The sequence below is a fragment of the Lithobates pipiens genome, unplaced genomic scaffold (genome assembly GCF_037356315.1).
Source record: "Lithobates pipiens isolate NorthernLeopardFrog02 unplaced genomic scaffold, aLitPip1_a1.2 Scaffold_28, whole genome shotgun sequence".
NCBI classification, from domain to species: Eukaryota; Metazoa; Chordata; class Amphibia; order Anura; family Ranidae; genus Lithobates; species Lithobates pipiens.
The window spans coordinates 192256968-192283628 of record NW_027507789.1 but is presented as its reverse complement, the minus strand read 5'-3'; the positions used below and the strand labels follow the sequence as shown (position 1 = coordinate 192283628).

At 49.1% G+C, this 26661-nt stretch overlaps 2 protein-coding genes across 3 annotated transcripts in view; one reads left to right on the top strand and one right to left on the bottom strand.

The window, feature by feature from the left end:
* CCDC47 (coiled-coil domain containing 47) overlaps window positions 1–9065 on the bottom strand; it is a 40014-nt gene extending 30949 nt beyond the window's left edge. The window contains exon 1 of the mRNA XM_077460199.1: window positions 8983–9065. The gene's annotated coding sequence lies outside the window, so the exon portion shown is untranslated. The remainder of the gene's footprint in view (window positions 1–8982) is intronic.
* Window positions 9066–9077: 12 nt separating this feature from the next.
* STRADA (STE20 related adaptor alpha) overlaps window positions 9078–26661 on the top strand; it is a 36296-nt gene continuing 18712 nt past the window's right edge. Inside the window, exons 1-4 of one of the 2 annotated variants that reach the window (XM_077460196.1) lie at window positions 9078–9136; window positions 11472–11531; window positions 12560–12617; window positions 21178–21206. In XM_077460196.1, the coding sequence (XP_077316322.1) occupies window positions 11520–11531; window positions 12560–12617; window positions 21178–21206 (99 nt within the window). In that variant the 5' untranslated portion in view covers window positions 9078–9136; window positions 11472–11519. The remainder of the gene's footprint in view (window positions 9137–11471; window positions 11532–12559; window positions 12618–21177; window positions 21207–26661) is intronic. The other variant, XM_077460197.1, reaches the window with a different exon arrangement.

The following is a 26661-nucleotide window of genomic DNA, read 5'->3' as shown; positions in this document are numbered from 1 at the left end:
CACAGAGACAGAGCATCCCTGTGGTTTGAGGGTTCAGGTAAGTAAAACGGGGGGCTGGGGGTGCCGGTCACTGACAGGTGTTTTTTCACCTTAATGCATAGGATGCATAAGGGGAAAAAAACACAAACCTTTAGAACTTAAGTATTTTTTTTAGGTGGACTTGGTCTTTAAAGTACATCCTTTCCAATGACTCTTAAAATTTGGGAAACAAAACTTTGTAAAGCCTTAAAGATTCTTGTTTATCATATACACAAGGAGCTCATTCTAATCTACACTCTAGAACAAGGTTTCTCAACCAGGGTTCCTCCAGAGGTTGCTAGGGGTTCCCTGAACAATGAGCAATTTCTGCCTTTCAGATAAGTTCCCACTGACACCATTGATCTTTTTAGCTATCTGTAAGGACCATTCTTCCCACTGACCATCACACTCATGTATCATGAACTGTAGCTATAGTAATTTTCAGCAGGGGTTCCCTGAGACCAGAAAGTTATTTTAAGAGTTCCTCTGTGCTGAAAAGGTTGAGAAAGGCTGCTCTAGAGGGTGACTCTGCATTAGGAGTCTCACTGTGTCTCAATGATTGACAGGGACAGGAGGCCACATGTCACCAGAGACATACTGTGTACCAGCAGTAAAAATAAAAAAAAATAATATAATATATATATATATATATATATATTTTTTTTTTTTTTCTCTATATCTAGCTCTATACACACTATATATATATATATATATATATATATATATATATATATATACCCTCGTTTCCAGCATGTATTAGGAAATATGACAGCTAGGAACATACACTTACAATGTTTACATTCACACAGTTATACCAGTGAACTAGCACATACAACGTATATAGTATATTGTTACAATAGCTGTAAATGCCACTGATTCTAATCAAATGCAATACTGGTGTAGATCTGCACTAGAATGACAAATATATAGCTGCTGTGTCCTGATACAAAACACTTAAATGATATATACAATTGAACTTCAATATTATTATTATATATATTATTATTATTCACGATTTATATAGCGCCAACAGTTTACGCAGCGCTTTACAATGTATAGGGGAGGACAACACAATTACAGTACAATACAAAAGGTACAGGAGGGTCCCGGCTCGTAGAGCTTACATTCTAAAGGGAGGGGGTGGTGGTACAAAAGGTAATAGCTGCAGAGAATGATTTTATGGGGGTGGCTCGGGGACAGTTAGGTGGGTGTGGGATAGGCTTCCCTGAATAAATGTGCTTAGCGCTGCGCCAACTTCCTGGCGGGCTCTGCAACTGTTCCATGTGAACACGCCTAAGCTCATCCCTAATTGTGACCATTATGAGAGATACTCTATGGCTGTGTACTGCAATGTACACCGGCAGCATAGGGATTGGGCTGCTACGTGCAGCCTAGTCCAGAGGGGAAGCTAGGATACTGGGAGTTAGTTCACTTTCAAGAAAAGGTGAACTTACCCTTTAAGCCCTGGTTCCAACTGGTACGGCTTTGAAATCTCACTGCTTCAGCGCAACTTCAAAGTGACAGATCAGTACGATTTGCACCTGCGATTTCATTGCGGCTTGTGACTTTGTTTAACAGAAGTCTATGCAAGTTGCAATGAAATCAGGAAAATGTAGTGTAGGAACCTTTTTCAAAGTTGCAGCAGTTTGAACGGTTCTCTTGCCAACACTGGGATGTGACTTGTAACTCAAGTCGCACTGGTGTGAACGAGGGGCTAAAGCTTTGTCACTAAATATGCAGTGAGCCGCAACAGAAGCCTAACAGTACAGAACTCATGGGAGTTCCACAGAGCAGGGGTCAAGTCCTGGGGAAAAAAGTGTGGGAACTCCCACCCAAGATCCACTCCCCCACCAAAAAAAAAAAAAAAAAGATACGCTCATATGCATATATATATTTCACATAAAATACAGTGACTGCAAATGCGACATGCTACAAGAGATGACCAGACTGCGAATGTGACTACAGGAGATAACCAGACTGCGAATGCGACTACAGGAGATGACCAGACTGCGAATGCGACATAGTACAGGAGATGACCAGACTGCGAATGTGACTACAGGAGATGACCAGACTGCGAATGCGACATAGTACAGGAGATGACCAGAGACTGCGGATGCGACTACAGGAGATGACCAGACTGCGAATGTGACTACAGGAGATGACCAGACTGCGAATGCGACTACAGGAGATGACCAGACTGCGAATGCGACATAGTACAGGAGATGACCAGACTGCGAATGTGACTACAGGAGATGACCAGACTGCGAATGCGACCTAGTACAGGAGATGACCAGACCGCGAATGCGACTACAGGAGATGACCAGACTGCGAATGCGACCTAGTACAGGAGATGACCAGACCGCGAATGCGACTACAGGAGATGATCAGACTGCGAATGCGACTACAGGAGATGACCAGAGTGCGAATGCGACTACAGGAGATGACCAGAGTGCGAATGCGACTACAGGAGATGACCAGACCGCGAATGCGACTACAGGAGATGACCAGACCGCGAATGCGACTACAGGAGATGACCAGACTGTGAATGCGACTACAGGAGATGACCAGACCGCGAATGCGACATAGTACAGGAGATGACCAGACCGGGAATGAGACTACAGGAGATGACCAGACCGCGAATGCGACTACAGGAGATGATCAGACTGCGAATGCGACATAGTACAGGAGATGACCAGACTGTGAATGCGACAACAGGAGATGACCAGACTGGGAATGCGACTACAGGAGATGACCAGACTGCGAATGCGACATAGTACAGGAGATGACCAGACTGTGAATGCGACATACTACAGGAGATGACCAGACTGCGAATGCGACTACAGGAGATGACCAGACTGTGAATGCGACTACAGGAGATGACCAGACTGTGAATGCGACTACAGGAGATGACCAGACTGTGAATGCGACTACAGGAGATGACCAGACTGTGAATGCGACTACAGGAGATGACCAGACTGTGAATGCGACTACAGGAGATGATCAGACTGCGAATGCGACTACAGGAGATGACCAGACTGCGAATGCGACTACAGGAGATGACCAGACTGTGAATGCGACTACAGGAGATGACCAGACTGCGAATGCGACTACAGGAGATGACCAGACTGTGAATGCGACATACTACAGGAGATGATCAGACTGCGAATGCGACATAGTACGGAAGATGACCAAGTAGCTAGTTTTAAAATTTAAACCTGTCCTCAGCCCCTTTATGGCACCTCCTTTACATTCCTGTCCTCACCCCCTTTGTAGAACCCCCCTTCACATTCCTGCCCTGCCTCCCTTTTATATCACCTCTCCTCATTCCTTTCTGTTTCTGATACTTTCCCCCTCCCTCCTTCATAACAGTGCCCTCTTCCCTGTCTTACCTTATACAGGACACAGCAGATGACATCGGAAGTGCAGCAAAGGGATGGACAGAGGGCGGGACCTGCCCCAGTTAACTGATTGGTTCATAGAATGCAGAGCAGTTCTATGAACCAATCAGCTAACTGAGCCAGCCCCTGCCCTCCGTGCATCACTGTGCTGCTCTTCCGATGTCAGCTCTGTGAAGACAACGCAGCTAGCAGACTGTGCTAGAGCCTCGGGTGGCTCTGGTCCTGCAAAGGGAACGGCGTTCCTGCTGTGAAAAAAGTGCGGGGACGCCGTTCCCACGCGTTCCCGCAGGACTCGAGCCCTGCCACAGAGGGATATATTCTTACATCTGAAAATGATCGTGATTAGAGGTCGACCGATATATCGGCCGATATTTGCCGTTTTTTAAATAATCGGCATCGGCCGATTTGAGCTGATAAAAAGCCGATTTAGAACTACAGCGGGACTTTTCTATTACAGAAGTCATTTCAGTCAGTGTAAATTGCCTGAGTCGTCATAGCAACCCTTTCCTCCTCTCTGGGCAGACTGCCAAGAAAAGAACTAAATGATACAATGTTTACACTTCAATGAATGAAGTCATCTCTGTGTGTAGAAGTTCTCAGTTTAACCATTTAAAGACTAAATCTTTTCTGACACTTGTTGCTTACAAGTAAAAATCTTGTATTTTCTGCCAGAAAATCACTTAGACCCCCCAAAAATGATATATATTTTTTTAGCAGAGATCCTAGGGAATAAAATAGCGGTTGTTGCAATATTTTATGTCACACGGCATTTGCACAGAGGTCTTTCAAATGCATTTTTTTAGGAAAAAAATACACTATTTAAAAAATAAAAACAGTAAAGTTAGCCCATTTTTTTTTTCGTCCAAAAGTTTTGACTACCTGTTTTTATTTAATATATAGGTTTTTTTTTTTTTTTTTTATCTAAATCATACATACAAGTAAACTGATTGGGGGTTTTGTTTTGTTTAATAAATGTTTAAATGTAAGAAATTTTCTGTATCACTTATGAAGGCTGCTTTCACACTGGAGCGGGGCAGGCGTTGATGGTAAAACGCAAGTTTTAGCGGCTCTTTACCATCATTTTAGCGGTGCTATTTGGCTAGTGGGGCACATATAACCCAGCTAGCGGCCAAGGAAGAGGTTAAATGCGCCCATGAAGCACTGCTGCCAAATCGCATTGCATGCGCTTCGGCAGTGGTGCCCATTCATATCAATGGGCAGGAGTGGTGGAGGAGCGGTATACACCACTCCAAACGTGCTGCTTGCAGGACTTTTTTTTTAAGATCCTGCCAGCGCATCGCCTCAGTGTGAAAGCACTCTGTCTTTCACACAGACTGCAGGGGAGCCATTTTACAGGCCCTATTTTTAGCCCAAAAGCGCCTGAAAAACGCCCCAGTGGGAAAGGTGTGTTAGATCAAGGGGGATTAAAAAATAAAATAAAAAAGGAAAAAAATAAATAAATAAAATAAAATCGGCCTAACATAAAAAAAATCGGCATCATATATCGGCTATCGGCCGCCATGATTTCTAAATATCGGCATCGGCCAGAGAAAAACCCATATCGGTCGACCTCTAATCGTGATGGTGGTTTTGAATGTCACCATATTTGATGACATCCTTGGTAATAGCAGCCTCACACGTCACAGGAAGGAGTATGAGCTGTAATACTGCTGCTGCGCATGGTGCTTGTCTTCATTAAAGGGAAACAGAACTCTGAAAGCTAATCTTCATAGAGGCATGAATGAATGAATAACTTGTATAGCGCTACATATGCAAACTATGTCCGCGGGTAGAGCATTCCATAGCCGTGGTCCTTGGACTGCGAACCTCTGTTTGCCTTTTAATTCATAACGGGTCTTGGGGATGTGGAGGAGGTTCTGGTTAGTTGACCAGAGAGTGCGACCTGAGGTGTAGTGATTTATTTTGTCGCAGAGGTATTGCGGGGCTTTTCCATGTGTACATTTGTGAGTGATGCAGAGGGTCTTGAATGTAACTTGATCCTTTACAGCTAGCCAATGGAGGGTCTTCAGGGACGGGGTGATTGATTCCCATGTTGCTTCCTCAAGTCAGAGCCTCCAGCAAGGAGAGCAGGGAGCAAAAGAGCTCTTTGTTTTTGTATGGAGGCCGCCATCTTGGTAGAGGCAGGGCTTTGCTTTCTTATGACAGAGCCTCCGGCAAGGAGAACAGTGGGCAAAAGAGCTCTGTGTCTCTGTATGGCAGAGGCAGGGCTTTGCTTCCTCATGACAGAGCCTCCAGCAATGAGAACAGTGAGCAAAAGAGCTCTGTGTCTCTGTATGGAGGCCGCCATCTTGGTAGAGGCAGGACTTTGCTCATGACAGAGCCTCCAGCAAAGTAAACCATGAGCAAAAGAGCTATGTGTGTCTGTATGAAGGCCACCATCTAGGTAGAGGAAGCGCTTTGCTTCCTCGTGACAGAGCTTCCAGCAAAAAGAACAGTAAGCAAAAGAGCTCTGTGTCGCTCTATGGTGGCCACCATCTTGGTAAAGGCAGAACTTTGCTTCCTCATGACAGAGCCTCCAGCAAGGAGAGCAGGATGCAAAAGCGCTGTCTCTCTGTATGGAGGTCCCATCATGGTAGAGGCGGGCTTTCTTCCTCGTGACAGCCTCCAACAAAGAACAGTGAGCAAATGAGCTTGTGTCACTGTATGGAGGCGCCATCTTGGTAGAGGCAAGGCTTTGCTTTCTGCTATCAGAGCCTCCAGCAAAGAAAGCAATGAGCATTACCATCACCAAGTGAGACAGTCAAAGGCAGCAGTGACTGAGATCACACACAGAAATACAGCTATGAAGTTGAAGGTACAGGAGTGCCTAGGCACTCTCACATACCAGCTTTAACATTCACGCACTGCACATATACATCACTGGGCGGTGATTGTTTAGGTGCAGAGAGCGCTCTTACAGCACGAAGGCTGAGCTGTTGCAGGCAGTTCCCAGTTGGGGCTCCAGGGTTGTAGCCAGCAGGACTGGCTTCTAACCATTCGATTCCCCCCGAATGCTTGAAACAGTTTAAAGCATGGGGTGCTCAACCTGTGACCCTCCAGCTGTTGCAGAACTACAAGTCTCATGAGGCACTGCAGTGGTTAGCACTTCCACCTAATAGCAAAAGGGTCACTGGTTCAAATCCCAACCCCGACATTACATGTCTGGAGTTTGCATGTTCTGCCTGTGTGGGTTTCCTCTGGGTACTCTGGTTTCCTCCCACACTCTAAAGACATGCAGGTAGGTTAACTGGCTCCTGTTTAAATTGGCCATAGTATGTGTATGTCTGAATGTGAGTTAGGGACAATGCATATATAAATTGCAGCATAAATTGACGATGCTATACAAGTACCTGAAATAAATAAAAACAGCTGGATGGGGACAGTGTAAGCACCCTGGTTTAAATCAGAGGTAGGCAACCTGGGGCTCTCCAGCTGTTGCAGACCTGCAAGTCTCATCATGCCTCTGTAATTGTAACTGCCAGCCTTGCGATGCCCCATGGGGAAATATAGTTCCACAACAGCTGGAGGGCTCAAAGTTGCCTACCCCTGGTTTAAATGGACGTAGTGGCAGGCAGAAAGTGGTTAGGGGAAGATACGCGTGTGCCAGCCGCAAAAATATTTGTTACTGCACATGCCCCCCTTTCTGTGACTACAGATGACAACACTGCCACCATTTTCATGGCACTACCCAAAGCGGTTATAGGATTACTCCCCTGTATCCCCCAGTGAAGGGCAGCTATGTAGGGGGAGGTGAGGGGATATGGTGATGGTAATCCTTGTACACGTTTGAAATGTGAATGGCTGATCACTGCTGTATGTTCCTCAGGCTGCTATTACAATATCTCTGCCAGTAACCCTGCGCTGTGATGAAGGTGCCACAGCCCACCCACCATTCCATCCAACCGCCATACCACCCAGCCGCCATTCCAACCCACCCGCGCCGCCATAACACCCAGCCACCATTCCAACCCACCCGCGCCGTCATTCCAACCAGCCGCCATTCCAACCCACCCGCGCCGCCATAACACCCAGCCGCCATTCCAACCCACCCGCGCCACGCCATAACACCCAGCCGCCATTCCAACCCAGCCGCGCCGCCATAACACCCAGCCGCCATTCCAACCCACCCGCGCCGCCATAACACCCAGCCGCCATTCCACCCAGCCGCCATTCCAACCCACCCGCGCCGCCATTCCAACCCACCCGCCCTTCCAACCCACCCGCGCCGCCATTCCAACCCACCCGCGCCGTCATTCCAACCCACCCGTGCCGCCATTCCACCCGCGCCGCCATTCCACCCGCGCCGCCATTCCAACCCACCCGCCATTCCAACCCACCTGCGCCGCCATTCCAACCCAGCCGCCATTCCAACCCACCCGCGCCGTCATTCCACCCAGCCGCCATTCCAACCCACCCGCACCGTCATTACACCCAGCCGCCATTCCAACCCACCCGTGCCACCATTCCACCCGCGCCGCCATTCCAACCCACCCGCGCCGCCATTCCAACCCACCCGCCATTCCAACCCACCTGCGCCGCCATTCCAACCCAGCCGCCATTCCAACCCAGCCGCCATTCCAACCCAGCCGCGCCGCCATTACACCCAGTCGCCATTCCAACCCACCCGCGCCGTCATTACACCCAGCCGCCATTCCAACCCACCCGCGCCGCCATTCCAACCCACCCGCGCCGGCATTACACCCAGCCGCCATTCCAACCCACCTGCGCCGCCATTCCAACCCACCCGCGCCGCCATTACACCCAGCCGCCATTCCAACCCACCCGCGCCGCCATTACACCCAGCCGCCATTCCAACCCACCCGTGCTGCCATAACACCCAGCCGCCATTCCAACCCACCCGCGCCGCCATAACACCCAGCCGCCATTCCAACCCACCCGCGCCGCCATAACACCCAGCCGCCATTCCAACCCACCCGCACCGCCATAACACCCAGCCGCCATTCCAACCCACCCGCACCGCCATAACACCCAGCCGCCATTCCAACCCACCCGCACCGCCATAACACCCAGCCGCCATTCCAACCCACCCGCACCGCCATAACACCCAGCCGCCATTCCAACCCACCCGCACCGCCATAACACCCAGCCGCCATTCCAACCCACCCGCAACGCCATAACACCCAGCCACCATTCCAACCCACCTGCACCGCCATAACACCCAGCCGCCATTCCAACCCACTCGCACCGCCAATCCAACCCAGCCACCATTCGAACCCACACGCACAGCCATACCACCCAGCCGCCATCATGTAGAAGTCCAGAAGGGGGACACATTTCCAGTTCATAGTCATATTTTAACCAAAACAAATAAAGAGATATAGATAGATATCTAGCACTCTTAACATTATCACCAACACAACTCTCCTTCTACCTAAGACCACACTTCCCTTCCTGTGCACTTCATGTATAATGACTGTACAGAGTGCTGGAGGTGTCCTGTAACAGTGTCCTCCATACACAGCTCTCTATACATACATATGGATGGATGACATGAGCCGTATATTAGCCCCGGTGTACTATTCACCCCCCCGGTCCGCCATATTACCCCGAACAGCTGCTCCTCTGCTCTCCTCCACTCTCCCCTTCTGACTTACAGGCCGCACCGGAAGTGACACGTGCAGGCGGTCTCCGCCCAGGCCGGGTCATTTCCGGTGCAGAGCGGATGTAGCGGAGAGCCGGGAAGGCGTTGAGAGAGAGGGGTGTGTATGTGTGTGTTTCTGGGGAGGACTATGAGTCCCAGCATGGCGGAGAGGGAGGAGGGTGCGGGGGAGCCCTCATGTTTGGTATTGTATCTCCTAGGAGGGGTGTAGTGTACTACAAGGCAGGTCGGGTGGTGTGTGTTGCAGTCTGTCATTGGAGAGTGCTGTGCTCAGTACTTCATATGGGGAGAGCTCAAGGATGGGGATTATTGATAGTACAGGCTGGGGTCCTGTGTGTAGTCATGGTGACAGCAGTTCAGTGGGAAGTCCCTGTGTGTAGTCATGGTGACAGCAGTTCAGTGGGGGGTCCCTGTGTGTAGTCATGGTGACAGCAGTTCAGTGGGGGGTCCCTGTGTGTAGTCATGGTGACAGCAGTTCAGTGGGGGGTCCCTGTGTGTAGTCATGGTGACAGCAGTTCAGTGGGGGGTCCCTGTGTGTAGTCATGGTGACAGCAGTTCAGTGGGGGGTCCCTGTGTGTAGTCATGGTGACAGCAGTTCAGTGGGGGGTCCCTGTGTGTAGTCATGGTGACAGCAGTTCAGTGGGGGGTCCCTGTGTGTAGTTATGGTAACAACAGTTCAGTGGGGGGGCCCTGTGTGTAGCCATGGTGACAGCAGTTAAGTGGGGGGTCCCTGTGTGTAGTCATGGTGACAGCAGTTCAGTGGGGGGGTCCCTGTGTGTAGTCATGGTGACAGCAGTTCAGTGGGGGGTCCCTGTGTGTAGTCATGGTGACAGCAGTTCAGTGGGGGGTCCTGTGTGTAGTCATGGTGACAGCAGTTCAGTGGAGGGTCCCTGTGTGTAGTCATGGTGACAGCAGTTCAGTGGAGGGTCCCTGTGTGTAGTCATGGTGACAGCAGTTCAGTGGGGGATCCCTGTGTGTAGTCATGGTGACAGCAGTTCAGTGGGAAGTCCCTGTGTGTAGTCATGGTGACAGCAGTTCAGTGGGGGGTCCCTATGTGTAGTCATGGTGACAGCAGTTCAGTGGGGGGTCCCTGTGTGTAGTCATGGTGACAACAGTTCAGTGGGGGTCCTGAGTGTAGTCAGGGTGATCACAGTTCAGTGGGGGGTTCTTGTGTGTAGTCATAGTGACAACAGTTCAGTGGGGGTCCTGAGTGTAGTCAGGGTGAGCACAGTTCAGTGGGGGGTCCCTGTGTGTAGTCATGGTGACAGCAGTTCAGTGGGGGGGGGGTCCCTTTGTGTAGTCATGGTGACAGCAGTTCAGTGGGGGGGGGGGTCCCTTTGTGTAGTCATGGTGACAGCAGTTCAGTGGGGGGGGGGGGTCCCTTTTGTGTAGTCATGGTGACATCAGTTCAGTGGGGGGGTGGCCCCTGTGTGTAGTCATGGTGACATTAGTTCAGTGGGGGGTCCCTGTGTGTAGTCATGGTGACATCAGTTCAGTGGGGGGTCCCTGTGTGTAGTCATGGTGACATCAGTTCAGTGGGGGGTCCCTGTGTGTAGTCATGGTGACATCAGTTCAGTGGGGGGTCCCTGTGTGTAGTCATGGTGACATCAGTTCAGTGGGGGGTCCCTATGTGTAGTAATGGTAACAACAGTTCAGAAGGAGTTTGTTGGGAAATGAAGAAGCACCACTTTGAGTGTGAGCGGAGGCGGGAGCTGGAGGTGGCTGGGGGTGGGGCAGTGACCTAGCTGTTTTGCTTAACTTTAGCAGAGAAAAGTCAGGTCACCACCCTGTCTGTGCTGTGTAGCTGAGCTGTATACATTTAGGAATGACAATTCTAAATCCTTTCCACATTATTATAGTGTCTGTGTATTCAGCTGTTTGCCCAGAGTTTGGTATGAACCACGGAAAGCCTCTGTTACATAAGAATCATTGTTTTATCTCACAAGTCATTCCTTTATTAACCTCTTAAATGGCTCCTGTGAGGCAGGCATTGGGTTGTATGTGGAAGGGGTTTACATTGTCCTCCAATTACACGAATACATGGAAGTGACTATTATCACAGGTGGTCTCTCAGTTCTGGGAGAACAGAGCAGGTTGCCCTACATCAAGAGACTGTGTGGTGTCAGCCTTGTACACAGGTTCTGTTATGTGGTAAAAGTCCAATCGGTTGTCAGAGGGGAAGTCCGGGAGACATCTGAGCAGTGTAGGAGATGTCAGGAGGATGGGGCTTATTATGTATTATTGAAAGTGCTGCCTTTGTGGTTTGTCAGAACAGAATGAAGCTGTCTGCTGTCTGTTTACAATCTGAATTGCTATGTGCACTTTGGATAATAATTGAATACATTCTCACTGCATGTTTAGCTCTCTGTTTGAGGTTTTACTTTGAATAAATGAGAGTTTTATTGGAATTAATCAGATCTTTTCCAACTTTTCAGGTTCTAGTTTATGGCATCTTAACATCTATTTGACATAAAGAGGACCTCATGTCTTTTCTTGTAAGTTGTCCTCCATGTAGAAATGTATTTCCTTTGTAACGTTTAGTTCCTATCTAGTCCCTGAATTCTTGGAGCAACTGGCGGTAAGTCCAGCATCAATATACACTCACCGGTCACTTTTTTTAGGTACACCTGATCAATTGCTTGGTAACACAAATTGCTAATTAGCCAATCACATAGCAGCAACTCAATGCATTTAGGAATCTATTCTAGATGTGGTGAAGACAACTTGCTGACGTTCAAATCGAGCATCAGCATGGGGAAGAAATGGCAGTTAAGTGACTTTGAACATGGCATGGTTGTTGGTACCAGACGGGCTGGTCTGAGGATTTCAAAAACTTCTGATCTACTAGGATTTTTACACACAACCGCTTCAGTTTTAAATGCCGCCCTGCCATCGCGAACACGGCGGCGCACTCGCATGCCAGTCGTGACCCCCCGTGAGTCCAGTCACAGGTCCCGTGGACTCGATCGCCGCGGGCATACCCGCGATCGTCTCACGGGGCGGCTGAACGAGGAGATGCGGCTGTAAACAGCATCTCCCCGTTCTGCCTAGCAACAAGTGATTGGAGCAGAGATCAGTGTTCACTAAAACAAAGCCCAGCCCCCCACAGTTAGTAACACGCTCCTAGGAACACTTAACCCCTTCACTGCCAGTGTCATTTACACAGGAATAACTGCATTTGTATAGCACTGATTGCAAAAATGTCCGATGTGTCCGCCATAATGTCGCAGTCACAATAAAAATCGCTGATCGCCACCATTACTAGTAAAAAAAATAATAATAAAAATGCCATAAAACTATCTCCTAGTTTGTAAACGCTATAACTTTTGAAAGTGGTTAAAGATACAAAATACGAATATTTCATGTTCACCCAACAAAAATGTATCTCTTATTCCTGATCATAATAGACAAAAACCCTGCACCTCCCCAGATCTGGTGTACTGCCAGTTCCTAGTCTTTCATTTTGTACCCTTGAATCAATCTTTTTTTTTTTTTTTTTTTTTTTTGTCTTTTCTTCCTCCAGCGTTGGGTTTCTGACCGGATCCTGGTTGATGGCTTGAGGGAACTGGAGTTTTTTGGAGGTCAGTTGTTTGAATCCTCATCCCCATTGTTGGAAATTGATACCCCTCCTCCCAGTATTTTTAATAGTTTTTTTTTTTTTTTTATGTGACAAAGTAGAGACTTTCCTTCCATGTGTTTCTTCAGTCTTTCTTTCTCTTTCAGTGGCCTGCTTTGCACGTTTTGATTCAGTAGTTGGGTGTTTTCTTATTACAGGAATTAAGGATAAAGTGGACCTTTGCTATAACCCCTTCTTCCGCATCCTGTTCCCATAGCTAATAGATGGTAAAAAGGTACCTAAACCGTACATTTATAGGTCGATGTCAATTATTTCCTGACATGTTACTATATATGGCAACGGTATAATGTTTTTCTGGGAAGGTGTCTGCTTGGCATTAAAGAGCAATCCTTCCGACTCAGACCACCACTCTGCGGCCCCATCTGCCCTCCACGCAATGCTCGGACGCATTTCCCCGCTTGCTGCGGACGGCCTCGGACCCGGCGATAGGAGGGTCCCCTATCCCCATCTTGTTGGGCGCTCCAGGGGATCCCCGCGGCCTCCCCAGCCGAGCGGAGGGACCAGATCCACCCCTGTCTGATATGAGGGCCCAAGATGCCTGGAGACCACTTGCACCCCCCCAAGGCCCAGAGACAGCCCCGCTCCCGGGAACCCAGCACTTCCAGAGGACAGGAGGCCGGCCGTCTCTCCTATGCCCAGGTAGCCCACCCTCGCTCCCCGCGATCCCAGGGGGCCTCTCCGGACCCTTTGACCCACTCTCCCCATGTCACGTCTTGGCCGGACCACGGGCACCCCGAGTCCTTTTGGCCCCCCTCCAAGGCCACGGGACCCCCGCAGGGAGGCTCCCCCCCAACGTCCTTCGCATCCCCACTCCCCCACGGAGCAACATGGGGTTGGTCACCCCCCTTGGCACGCATACCTGACCGCTATCCCAACTAAGGATGATTTTAAACAACTGGTGGAGGATGTGAAGGCCACCTGCCGAGCTGAAATCCAGACTCTGCATGCTGGCCTCAAACACCTAGCTGAAAGGGTCGAGATGGCGGAGGAGGAGATTCAGGAGACTAAACTGGCTGTACACCGCACTCAACTGGAGAACTCGGATCACCGCCTCCTTCTGCGGGACATGCAGCGCCATGTAGAGGACCTTGATAATAGAGGTCGGAGGAACAACATTCGTGTTCGGGGCCTCCCGGAGGCGGATGGACCCGAGGACCTACAGGCTTCACTGCAAGCGCTATTTAACGAAATGCTGGGAGAGGACCCGGCCAAACATATTGAGATGGACAGAGCACACCGGGCCCTCCGTCCTAAAGGCCCTGCTTCCAAACCAAGGGACGTTGTTTGCAGGATACACTCCTTCCCCCTTAAAGAAGATATTATGACTAAATCCCGTTCTATTCGCAACCTCATGTTTGATAACGCCCCGGTCCAGGTGTATCCGGACCTCTCCTGGATAACCCTCCAAAAACGTCGGATGCTGCAGCCTCTCCTCCGCACTCTACAGGACAGAAATATGCCCTACCGATGGGGTTTCCCCTTCTGCCTCACGGCCAGACATCAGGGGAAATCGGCCTCCCTTCGCTACCTGGAGGACCTCGACTCCTTTTGTGACACCCTGGGCATACCTGTCCCTAAACTCCCCGCCTGGGACTTGATAGCCTCCCCGCCACCTCCGCCGGTGCTCTGGCAGAAAGTACCCTCGGCCAAGAGACACAGAGGACCGGATCCGGATCACAGACCGCCTACGCACAAATGACACGGATTCCCCCACCGGGGGAACTCCCTGCAGTTTATTTTTGACCCGGTTTCCTCCTTTTTTCTTTTTTGCTCTCCCCGGAGTGCTCTCTCACTTTTTTTTCCCCACCTGGGGTTTGCTCCCCCTTCCCTCCCCCGAGGGCCTGAGCTTTACAATGTTTCTACTTGGAACTGTCTTTTACCTAGGGCTGACCTAGGCAGAGTCCGAGGACAGATCGACTCCCAGGTTACTGACCCCCCCCCCCCCGTGGTTCATTCCACCCCTTGGTTCCTTCAGAGACTATAAACTGTTGGTGTCTACCTGCCCGGCTTTTTTTTTTTCCTGGGCCAGGAGACCTACCGGAACCGTTTGGGCACGGTGTCCCTATAGGGCATCCGGACCTAGCGTATGCTACAGTTAATGCTAGTTATGTTTTTTGTCTATGTTTCTCTCTTTTCTCTCTTTTCTAGATCCTCTCTCTACCCCGCCCTCTGGGTGGATATCGCTAAGAGGTCGTCTTGGTCGCCTCTCTCCCCGGGACACGCTTCTCTCCATCGGTTTCAGTTAAGTATGACTACCCCCGACCATCCCCCCGACTATGGCTAAGATACTGTCGCTCAATGTGCATGGTCTAAACTCCAACAAAAAACGCCATCTTGCGCTTCGGGAATTTCGGCAATCCGGGGCGGACATAGTGATGGTCCAGGAAACTCACTTTAACCGGGGTGATTCCTTTAAGTTTGCCTCTAAACATTTCCCCCAGGCTTTTCAGGCCTTCAGCACACGCAAGCGGGCGGGGGTGGCTATACTTGTCCGGAAGGGTTCCCCCTTTACGTGCACATCGACATACCTAGATCCGCAGGGCCACTGTGTCATACTCCGAGGTACCTGGCACACGCAGGCCCTCACCCTTTGTGCCCTTTATGCCCCTAACGCACGCCAGCACCGTTTCCTGTCCAGTGTCTTGTCCCGCCTTTTTAGAACACCCTCCGAGCTTCTGGTGATAGGGGGGGACTTCAACCTTGCTCCGTCAGTCCCACAGGATCGCCATGTGGGGAATCCGCAGGCGCCCCAGCCCAGAGTCCTGAGGGACTCTAAGTTGTTCCGCCAGATCACCAGAAGACGGGCTTTATTTGACGTTTGGCGAACCCTGCACCCCCAGGATCGCCAATATACGTTCTACTCGGCCCCCCACCGCACTCACTCGCGCATTGATCACTTTTTTGTAAACAATAACACGTTGAGGGCTGTCCGCTCCTCACACATTCTGCCTATCTCCTGGTCTGACCACGCCCCGATAACCATGACGCTAGACATTGGGGTCCCACTTCGCAAGCCCTGTAACTGGCGACTGAATAGCTACCTATTGCAGCATCTCCCGTCCAAAGCGGAGCTGGAGTCTTCGCTCCAACTGTATTTCGCTGAAAACGATACTCCAGACGTTACTCTCCCCACCTTGTGGGCTGCCCACAAAGCCGTCATACGGGGCCGCTGCCTTGCCCTCTCTTCGGCACTGAAGAGAGACGCACAGGCCGCCAGGCTGCTGGCTGAGGGACGATTGAAGACCCTCGAGGCTAGGCTTCAAGGAGCCCCTTCCCTGACACTGATTAAGGAAATTGTACAGACGAGAATGACTCTAATGCCCCGTACACACGAGCGGACTTAAGTCCGACAGACTTCCAAAGGAGTTCCGTCGGAGTTCTGCTGGAATTCCGACGGAGTTCTGACAGACTTTTCGGCCGAACGGACTTGGCCACACACAATCACACTAAACTCCGACGGATTCGAACGTGATGACGTACGACTGGACTCGAATAAGGAAGTTCATAGCCAGTAGCCAATAGCTGCCCTAGCGTCGGTTTTAGTCCGTCGGAGTAGCATACACACGAGCGGAGTTTTCGAAGGGGACCGGGTCCGGCGGAGTTCCGTCGGGAAAATTTGAAGCATGCTTCATTTCTAAAGTCCGTCAGACTTTGGCGAATCAAAAGTCCGTTGCAGCCCACACACGATCGGATAGTCTGACGGACTCGGTCCTTCGGACTTTGGATGTTGAAAAGTCCGCTCGTGTGTACGGGGCATAAGGGATCTTGCTCTGGGATCAGTGGAGAAGGCGCTTATCCGTCTGCGACAGCTCTATTATGATAAGGGGAATAAAGCGCAGACCCTGTTGGCTCGGAAACTGGCTGATCAAACACAAGCTTCTACGCCTTCCCAAATCAAAACTAATAAAGGAGACCTTTTGTCTCACCCGCAGGCCATCGCGGACACGTTTGCGGCCTTTTACACTGATCTCTACAACAAGCAGGATATACCCCACAATCCACCATCCCCCGCATTGACTGCCCACATTAATAGGTACCTGGAAAACATGACACTGCCCCGACTGAAGGACTCGGACCTTCACGACCTTAACGCCCAAATCACAGATGAGGAACTGCTAGAGACTGTGAAAGCACTCCCGGCTCACAAATCCCCGGGACCTGACGGATTCCCGTACGAGTATTATAAGACATTTCTACCTCTTCTGAGTCCCTACATGACCAAGCTGTTCAACTCCTTCCTCACACGTACCCCGACCCCGACTGAGATGCTGGCCTCCTTTATCTCTGTCATCCCGAAACCAGATAAAGACCCGACTCTCTGTGCCAGCTATAGGCCTATTGCTCTATTGAACTCAGATTTAAATTTTTTTTACAAAAATCCTAACAAACCGCCTCAACGCGATTCTTCCGGCTCTGATCCATAAGGACCAGGTGGGCGATAACACCAGGAAAGTCATTGACCTTATTGACGTAGCTAACAAGACTGCTCTCCCCTCCCTGGTCCTGAGTCTAGACGCAGAAAAGGCATTTGACCGCCTGAGCTGGCCATTCATGACGGCGACTCTACGCCACATGGGATTTCAGGGTCCTTTTATGCAAGCAATACAGCATCTCTATACCACCCCCACCTCGCAAGTTAAAACCCCGTATGCTACATCTCTGACCTTCTCTATTGCCAATGGCACCCGCCAGGGCTGCCCCCTTTCTCCCTTGCTGTTTGCTCTCTGTGTGGAGCCCCTGGCGGAGGCCATTAGAAGCAATCCAGATGTCAAGGGAATTTTGGTTCGGGATAGGGAATTTAAAATATCTTTATTCGCGGACGATGTCATCCTTACCCTGACTCAGCCTAGGACATCATTGCCCAACTTGAGTGCGGAGCTGCAGCGATACGGGGAGATCTCGGGTTACAAAATGAATGCCTCCAAATCAGTGGCCCTCCCGATTAATATGCCAGTGGCGGAGGAAACTCACTTACGTTCGGTGTTTCCCTACAGATGGGAGAAATCCTCTCTTAAATACTTGGGGGTTCTCATTACCCCGTCCTTCCATACCCTCTACCAGGCCAACTTCCCCCCCCCCCTCTATGGGGAGATCAGGGCACTTATCCATAAATGGAAGGCTCACCAAATATCGCTCTTAGGGCGGCTCGCGTCTATTAAAATGGTAATTCTCCCCAAACTCCTTTACTTGTTCCAGACGCTCCCGATCCCCTACGCGCACCTCCGTTTGCTCCAGAGGGACTTGCTGAAGTTCCTATGGAACTATAAAAAACATCGGGTTCCTGCCTCCGTTATGACTGCCTTGCGCTCGGACGGGGGCCTGGCGTTCCCCGACCTGGTTAGGTACTACCAAGCGACGCAATTACGGGCTATAGTCTCATGGTACACGCAGCGGTCGTACAACAAGTGGTCAGAGATAGAGAGGCTATGGTTGGCTCCGATGCACCCGAATAGCCTGCTCTGGGGCACGGAAACACAGATTGATACGAACCGATTACTGGGGTCGATGGCTCAGCTTAATCAGCTCTGGAGGAAAATCTCCCGGGAACACAGGCTCCACTCGAATGCATCCTTGCTAACCTCGTTTCTCTGTAACCCTAAACTCCCGGACGGCCTTACCCACCAGATGTCTTGGCCCTGGGCGTCCCGGGGTTTATTTCATCTGGGACACCTAGTGGACCCCAGATCGAGAAAACTGCTGTCTTTCTCGGAGCTACAGACTAAACACGACCTCCCCCAGCGGACGTTCTACAGTTACCTACAGATCAGACATTTTGCGCAAGCAATAGCTCCGAGACTCCAATTCTCCCCGCCCACTCCCTTTGAACTGATTATACTCGAGGGACGGAACCGCAGGGGAATGATATCAGACATCTACCGCATCCTTAACTCGCACCACTTTCACGCAAAGGGCAAGGACAAGTATATGCTGCGATGGGAAAGAGAATTCGGTGAGGAACTTCCTCTGGACGCTTGGCAGGGGATATGGAGGCAGGCGGCCAAATCCTCCCTGTGTACCCTTTATAAGGAAAACTTTTATAAAATTCTCTACCACTGGTACCAGACCCCAGCTGTGCTCCACAAAATTTATCCCTCCGCCTCTGATCGATGCTGGCGCTGTCTACAGGACAGGGGTACCTTATTCCATATATACTGGACTTGCCCTTTGATAGCCCCGTTCTGGACATCAATCCAACAGCTCCTTGGCCGGGTATTTGAGGTGCCTGTTCCGTTTGCGCCCAAGTTCTTTCTATTTGGCCTGTCCCAACCGCGGATGTCTAAGCCGTCCCGGCAACTCCTGCGGCATATTCTTACCGCAGCCCGTTGTCTAATAGCCCTTAACTGGAAGAGTCGACTGGCCCCATCTATGGAGGCCCTCTACTCCAGGATTAAGGATGTGGAATTAATGGAGAAGATGACGGCCAGAATGAGGGACAGGATGGAGGAATTTGACCGAGTATGGGAGAGATGGCGGCTGCGGGAAGACTAGGGGCGAAATGGTTAAGGTATGACGACCTGGATCTCTGGCACTTTCTTCTCTTTCTTTTCTTTCTCCTTTCTCTCTTTTTCTTTCTCACCTCTCCTGTTTTTATAGCGGTTCTCATCTGCTATGCATTTTGTGTCTTGCATGGGCCACATGGCAGCTCGCACTGGGTCGTGGGGGTTATGGGGTGAACGGCTGACTTTTGGTGTCCTCCGCCCCCTGACACTCTGTCGCCCGAACTACTGGATTCTATTGCACATGCCTGTGCTTTGGTGCTGCCTGTCACATATCTATATTTACTCTTGAATAGCCCTATAAATGTTTGCCTTTCATTGCACTTCTGTACTGTTTATGTACCCATGCTATCACTGATAGTGAATAAAACGTTATTTGAAAAAAAAAGAGCAATCCTTCCAGTAGACCTAGAGACAGTTATAGGTATTAATGTTGATGGATAAGTTCACCTTTAAATAAAATAATAAAGGCACATCTTTTTGCAGTTAAAATGTGCATGTAATATTGTTTTACAATTGAGCCTGCAGAGTATTGCCCCTGCGATCAGTCAACATTGGGTGCAATATTCGGCTCCTGCAGACACCCTTGAGAGCTGTCTGCCCATATCTCTGTACAGGCAGACAGTTACTAAGATGCAGGAACTGTCAGTGAACTTCCAGGGCACTGATCAGCACCTTGGTAGTTCTTTGAGAACCACGGTGGCAGTTCTCTCATTCAAAGATCTGTGTGAGCGAAAGTTGCAGCTGTCTGGCCAGAGCCCCGCACAGCAGCCCTGTTTTTAAGGCTCGGTTCACATTGGAACCGGCTGCGGGTTGCCCAAGAGCTCTGTGTGTCCCTGTTCCCCATTTCAGGAATGACTCTGGGCCAAATTTATGCCTGAATTCTACCATGAAACGGAGCCAAAGAAGTACAGTGATTCTGTGCATTGCACTCCTTGTAACAGGCATCACTACAGTTACTGGAGGACCATGGGCCAGATGCAGACCAAGTCACTGTCCCATCCGGACCGCTGCAGTTCCACCATTTAGGAGCCGACCTGAGTCATCGCACAAACAGGCGATTCACAACTCAACTGGAAGAGAATTTTATGGATCAGACCTCTGTGAATTTCAATTCAACCCCCCTGCTTTATAATGTGTAATAACATCTAAGGTAGTTTTCCTTCTCAGAGAGATCACCGTATTCCCCTGATAATTTGGCTGAGAACTTCAGAATATTCACTCAAATTGTGTGCAAATTCCTGTTTTATCTGAACGTGCTTGAGCATTCAAAGTGAGCAGGAATTTGATTTCACTTGGATAATTGAAGTGAATCTTTACTCAATTTATTCAATGAAGCTTGTCAACTCCTTTAGTAAATCTGCTTTGGTGTCCTCTAGGGGTCGACCGATTATCGGTGGGGCCGATATTCACTTTTTTTGAGCAATCATATTGGTCACAAACTTACCGATACTGCTTCAGGAGGTTGTAGGCATCTGCAGGCATCACCTCGGTACCGTTCTTTAGAGCGGGCGGTCAACTTTCTTGTAATAACAACTAATAGGGCTAAGCAGCAGCTCAGCTGTTATAAGCTGCACAAGGGAATGTCGTCCGCACTTGACATAAAAAAAAAAGATCTAGTTCACTTTAAATGCTTACCTTGCCTAAAGTAATTGCTTCTCTAGCCCACCACAGCTGGCCAGGCTATTAAAGGCTGGTCATTGGACATATGACCTAACCTTAGAAGACTGAAGTTTAGGCTGAGATGTCTAAGCAGCTGCTGTACCATTGTCATTCCCTGTAGCTGAGATCGCAGGACAAAAATCTCAGCATTCATTTCTTTAGGAAAGGTGAGTAGATGTCACAATTTTTACTTTGTATTAGCCTTGAAGGACAGGATATTCAGGACAGAACAGGGGCGTTTTTATAATTTTGGTCCACTTTAAAGAGGATTAGTGCTTGCATTTTATGTTCTATATCTATGCTTGTTATAAGCTGAGCCAATCCTCCTCCTCTCCCTTCCTCTAGACTCGCATTTAGGGGACTCCCGAAAGAAAGTAAGTGGGAATGCCTGTCAGTGCGGCATGTTTGTATGTACAGCATGGAGGCATCTGAATGTGGGTCAGACTCATCCCAAGCAGCCTGGTCTTGTAGAGTGCACTTTTTTTTTTTTTTTTTTTTTTCAGGGTACTTTTCACTATTCATTAGTCTTCCTACAGCTGTGTGTCTCCTTTCATATACAGACACTTATGTTCAGGGTCGTGCCAGAAGCCGATATTAGGTTAGGTGGCCATTTTTTGCAAACTGAGGTTGTGACCAGAGTAGTGGCACAGATTGCAGAAGAAGTATTGTAGATCAGTATCACAGGAGCTTGTGGGGAATATTTTGCTCAGACTGTGACAGTGTGCTGAGCCAAATTTTGAATTTGCTGCCTGCTGAGGTCACAGGCATTGTGGCTTATCTTGTCCCCCAGCATTACAAGAGGGGTGGCACCTGCTCAGAAAACCCATTTCTGTCAGGACTGGCCATTTACACAAATTTCTAAATATTTGTTGACCTGCAGCCAAGTAGAAGATGTTTTCTCTGGTCCAGTTTCCCTGTAGAAAGGCAGCTGGATCGTCTTCCCCAATATCATGACTTGCATGCATTCATCAAGGTAAGAATTTGGACTATGGGCGAATAAATACAATTAAAAACCTGACTTTTGATCTATTATTTATCACAGTGCTAGGAGAGAAGAGGAAGTATGAGAGCAACCTATTTTACTAGGTTTTCTTCACAATTTTATACTAAATTTGCTGTGTTGTACAGAAAAAGAAACTCAGAATTAACGAGCTGCATATGGAAAGATGCTACAGATGTGTACTGCCCCCTCTGACTCTCAATAGATCAGGCTGCGGGGATGAGTCTGTAATCCGTAACAGTGCTGCCTGTATTGACACCTTTCATTTCATTTTCATGGACATTTTCCAGACTTCTCAAGTACTTGACTTGTGCTGAGTGTTTGATGCTCACCCACATATTATAAAGGGAGAATACTTTATTCCAAATTTTTGTTCCTACATATGGTTGGTCATCAGATTTTTGAACAACAAAACATGCTTAAGGTTTCTTCCTGCTGCTAAATGTATTTTTTTATTTTTTTTTATTAGTTTCATGGCACAGATGGAAGCTGTCGTTTGACAATGGTTTTCATGTGCATTTAATAAATGTTGAGGGTTTTTTTTTTTTTTCATGCGATCAGCTCTGTCTATCATCCTTTGCTTTTTGAGTTAAAAGAGAAGTATGAGATTTTTTTTTGGGGGGGGGATCCTACTTGGGTGTATGCAGCATCAGTCCCCTGCCAGCTCTAAGGCTGAGAACAGAGCAATCTAACACCGCTGATCACTCGGTTCTCCGAGCTCCCTGAGCAGGGAGCTGGTGACTGTGAGTTACTGACTGTCTGCTCTGCCCCTCTTTGCTCACTGGAGCGATGGGCTGTGGAGGCTGGAGTGGCCAGCTCAGGCTCTTAGTGGCTCGCTGAGAGGCTGAGCTTGATGCTGGTCCAGGTATGTGGGCGGATCCCCACTATATAGTTGTGATCTTTCCTGAGCCTGGACTGGCTCTGTGACATCAGCCATTGGCATGTGTTAGCATGCTGTGTACTGAAAACGGGGCCACAGGAGTGCAAAATGAAGCAAGCTTTGGCTGTACTTCTCCTTTTAATTACGCCTGCATCAGTAGTCAATCTGTGTGTGATCAAAATGACTGTCAGCGATTACTTGCTCTCAGCTGAACATGCAGTTTACCAGTTTTTGCTCGTATTAAGGGTGTCTTGGGGGAGGGGGAGAATCAAAACTAATGGTTTTGCCAAGTAGCAAATAACAGAAGTTGTCAGCAATGTATGTCTTCTCTAACATTTGTCACTCTGGTATACCTGGAGCACTCTCTGAAGTGACATTCTGAGGCTCTGTATTTACACAGGCATGCCTTCCATTTGATGGCGCCAGGGCGTGCTGATTGGTTACTTAGACCCTGGGCTTTGTATTGTGAAATGGGGGTGAAGGGCTTGCCCCTTCACTGTTAGGAGGTAGAGACAGCACAAAGGGGGCTCCAGGGACTGAATGAAAAAGGTAAGTGATATGTACTAACAGCTAGTGCTACCTGGTCCTGCTGTTAGTTTAGTATTTTATTTTCCTCACAGGTTTGCGTCAAGTTTGAGTTGAATCTTTGCATGATTGCCTAAATTCTACCTGCCAACATGTCTCCAGGACTGGCATCGGTAAAGGGTACAAGGAAGCTTTTATATAATAAAAGCTTTTGGCACCTTTTTGCGCTCCAAGGTTTATATGCCCCAATGTTGTAATGACCTGATCCCAGAGGAAACCAGTCATAAAAGAAAAGTTGCTGATTTCTCCATCTGAAAATGCTACTTGTCTGACCTCTGTCTTCAGTACTTTAAATGACTGACCCAGAACAAGTATACTGGTAAAGACTTCTGATTTTCCTTCTCTTTATACTTATCCCATGTCTCTCACTTTAAAGTACTGATGACATTGGGTCAGCATACTAGACAGGAAACTCACATTTCCCAAAAAATTATCAGCAATGGCTGCCCTGTATGTCTCTCATGCAAGGTTTACAGTGTTTCACTACAGCAGTAGTAGCTCTCAGAATTTACTTCTTGCATGGAGCCAACACATGATGGGGGGGTTAATGGTGGCATCTAAGCCTATGAACTCTGTTGTGTTTTAGGTGACTTACTTTGTAGGGTGATATGCTTATAGTATAAAGGGTAGAATAATAAGCAAAATGGTGAAGCAGCTTTAAAAAAAAACCCCGAAAGTCAGACACAGCTGTAGATTACCAGAAGAAGAGCATAAGCTGCAGGGAGATGCAGTTTGATGACTTTATAAGCAACATGCTACCGAGTACAGAGGTACAGTGTCCAATGATTGACACATGAATAGCAGGGTTGACATCGCCTTGCTGTGTAAAATCACTTAGTTGCTTGTGACTTCTCTAAACCCCTTATACTTGCCATGTGATTCTGCGGAATGGGGAATCTCATTTCTGTCCATGAGTATCTATGCAGAGAGATGTACATCCACAAGATGCATTGTATGGAGGGAGGTGGGGCCTCTAAAAGCAGCACTCTTTGCAGTTAGGTGGGCCTCTACAAGTGGCACTCTGTGCAGTGAGGTGGGCCTCTACAAGTGGCACTCTGTGCAGTGAGGTGGGCCTCTACAAGTGGCACTCTGTGCAGTGAGGTGGGCCTCTACAAGTGGCACTCTGTGCAGTGAGGTGGGCCTCTACAAGTGGCACTCTGTGCAGTGAGGTGGGCCTCTACAAGTGGCACTCTGTGCAGTGAGGTGGGCCTCTACAAGTGGCACTCTGTGCAGGGAGGTGGGCCTCTACAAGTGGCACTCTGTGCAGTGAGGTGGGCCTCTACAAGCGGCACTCTGTTCAGTGAGGTGGGCCTCTACAAGCGGCACTCTGTTCAGTGAGGTGGGCCTCTACAAGCGGCACTCTGTTCAGTGAGGTGGGCCTCTACAAGTGGCACTCTGTTCAGTGAGGTGGGCCTCTACAAGTGGCACTCTGTGCAGGGAGGTGGGCCTCTACAAGTGGCACTCTGTGCAGTGAGGTGGGCCTCTACAAGCGGCACTCTGTTCAGTGAGGTGGGCCTCTACAAGCGGCACTCTGTTCAGTGAGGTGGGCCTCTACAAGCGGCACTCTGTTCAGTGAGGTGGGCCTCTACAAGTGGCACTCTGTTCAGTGAGGTGGGCCTCTACAAGTGGCACTCTGTGCAGGGAGGTGGGCCTCTACAAGTGGCACTCTGTGCAGTGAGGTGGGCCTCTACAAGCGGCACTCTGTTCAGTGAGGTGGGCCTCTACAAGCGGCACTCTGTTCAGTGAGGTGGGCCTCTACAAGCGGCACTCTGTTCAGTGAGGTGGGCCTCTACAAGCGGCACTCTGTTCAGTGAGGTGGGCCTCTACAAGTGGCACTCTGTTCAGTGAGGTGGGCCTCTACAAGTGGCACTCTGTGCAGGGAGATGGTGCCCCTACAAGTGGCACTCTGTGCAGGGAGATGGTGCCCCTACAAGTGGCACTCTGTGCAGGGAGATGGTGCCCCTACAAGTGGCACTCTGTGCAGGGAGATGGTGCCCCTACAAGTGGCACTCTGTGCAGGGAGATGGTGCCCCTACAAGTGGCACTCTGTGCAGGGAGATGGTGCCTCTACAAGCGGCACTCTGTGCAGGGAGATGGTGCCTCTACAAGCGGCACTCTGTGCAGGGAGATGGTGCCTCTACAAGCGGCACTCTGTGCAGGGAGTTGGTGCCTCTACAAGCGGCACTCTGTGCAGGGAGTTGGTGCCTCTACAAGCGGCACTCTGTGCAGGGAGTTGGTGCCTCTACAAGCGGCACTCTGTGCAGGGAGTTGGTGCCTCTACAAGCGGCACTCTCTGCAGGGCGGTAATTCACATTGTCGAGTGATTTCAAAAGTCACCAGGAAATTAAGTAACAAAATCATCATGTCAGAAAATGTTTTAATAATGATGCATGTTGCCTTTCCTCCAGCATGGTGGGCTGGTGGTCACACCTGTTCACAGTGCAGTTGGTAAAAAAATATTGTCTACGTAGAGTTTGTTCTTTCCATGCTTGTGCATGTTCTTCCACCCAGATTTGTGTTGTGTATTATCTGTGGGTGAGACATACAATATTGGGCTCCTTTTGGGGGAAAGCACTGATGTGGCTGGTCCAGTGTTCTTTGTAAACCAATGATGAAATGTTTCAGCCTCATGTAAGTTAGTAAAATAAATACCAAGGATCCAGGAAAAAGTAAAGTAGAGCTCCGTTCAGGCAGCTAAATGCAGAATTAAAGTATGGTAAATATGTTTGTGGTATTCCCTTACATGGTTACATAAGAAAGCTACCTGTCCATCAAGTTTAATCAATAAATGTGGTTACTTGTCAAAGGACTTTTTCATTTTGGCCATTCAGTCCTCTTCTAGTTGGCAATAAAATGCATTTTTTATACCAGGGGTCTCAAACTCTCCAACTGTTCAGAAACTACAAGTTCCATGAGGCATTGCATGGCTGACAGTTACAAGCCTGACTCCCACAGGCAGAGGCATGATGGGACTTGTAGTTTCTCAATCACAGAAGGGCCGTCAGTTTGAGACCCCTGATCTATACCCTTTATTTTGGATAGAATGAGGAAGGGTTAGAGCTCCTGACTGGTTTTACTGCAGTCACAAGGGTTCCTTCATGTCCTGTCTAGTAAAATGTTTGTCCCCACAACAGGAAATGAGGGGAAATCTCTCTTAACACCAATACAGACAAAATTAAATTGTTACTATTTTATTAGGGGAAGGCTAAAACCCCCTGTCAGCTATTTGTTGTTATACACTCCCCTGTTGCAGTTCTTCTTTAGCTTCTTGTTTGGTAAAAGGTTGTCCCCAGTGCAGAAAGTGAGGGGATATCTCTCCAATGGAGCCCCTGGGTAGCATCCGTATTCTATCAAAAACTGGGGG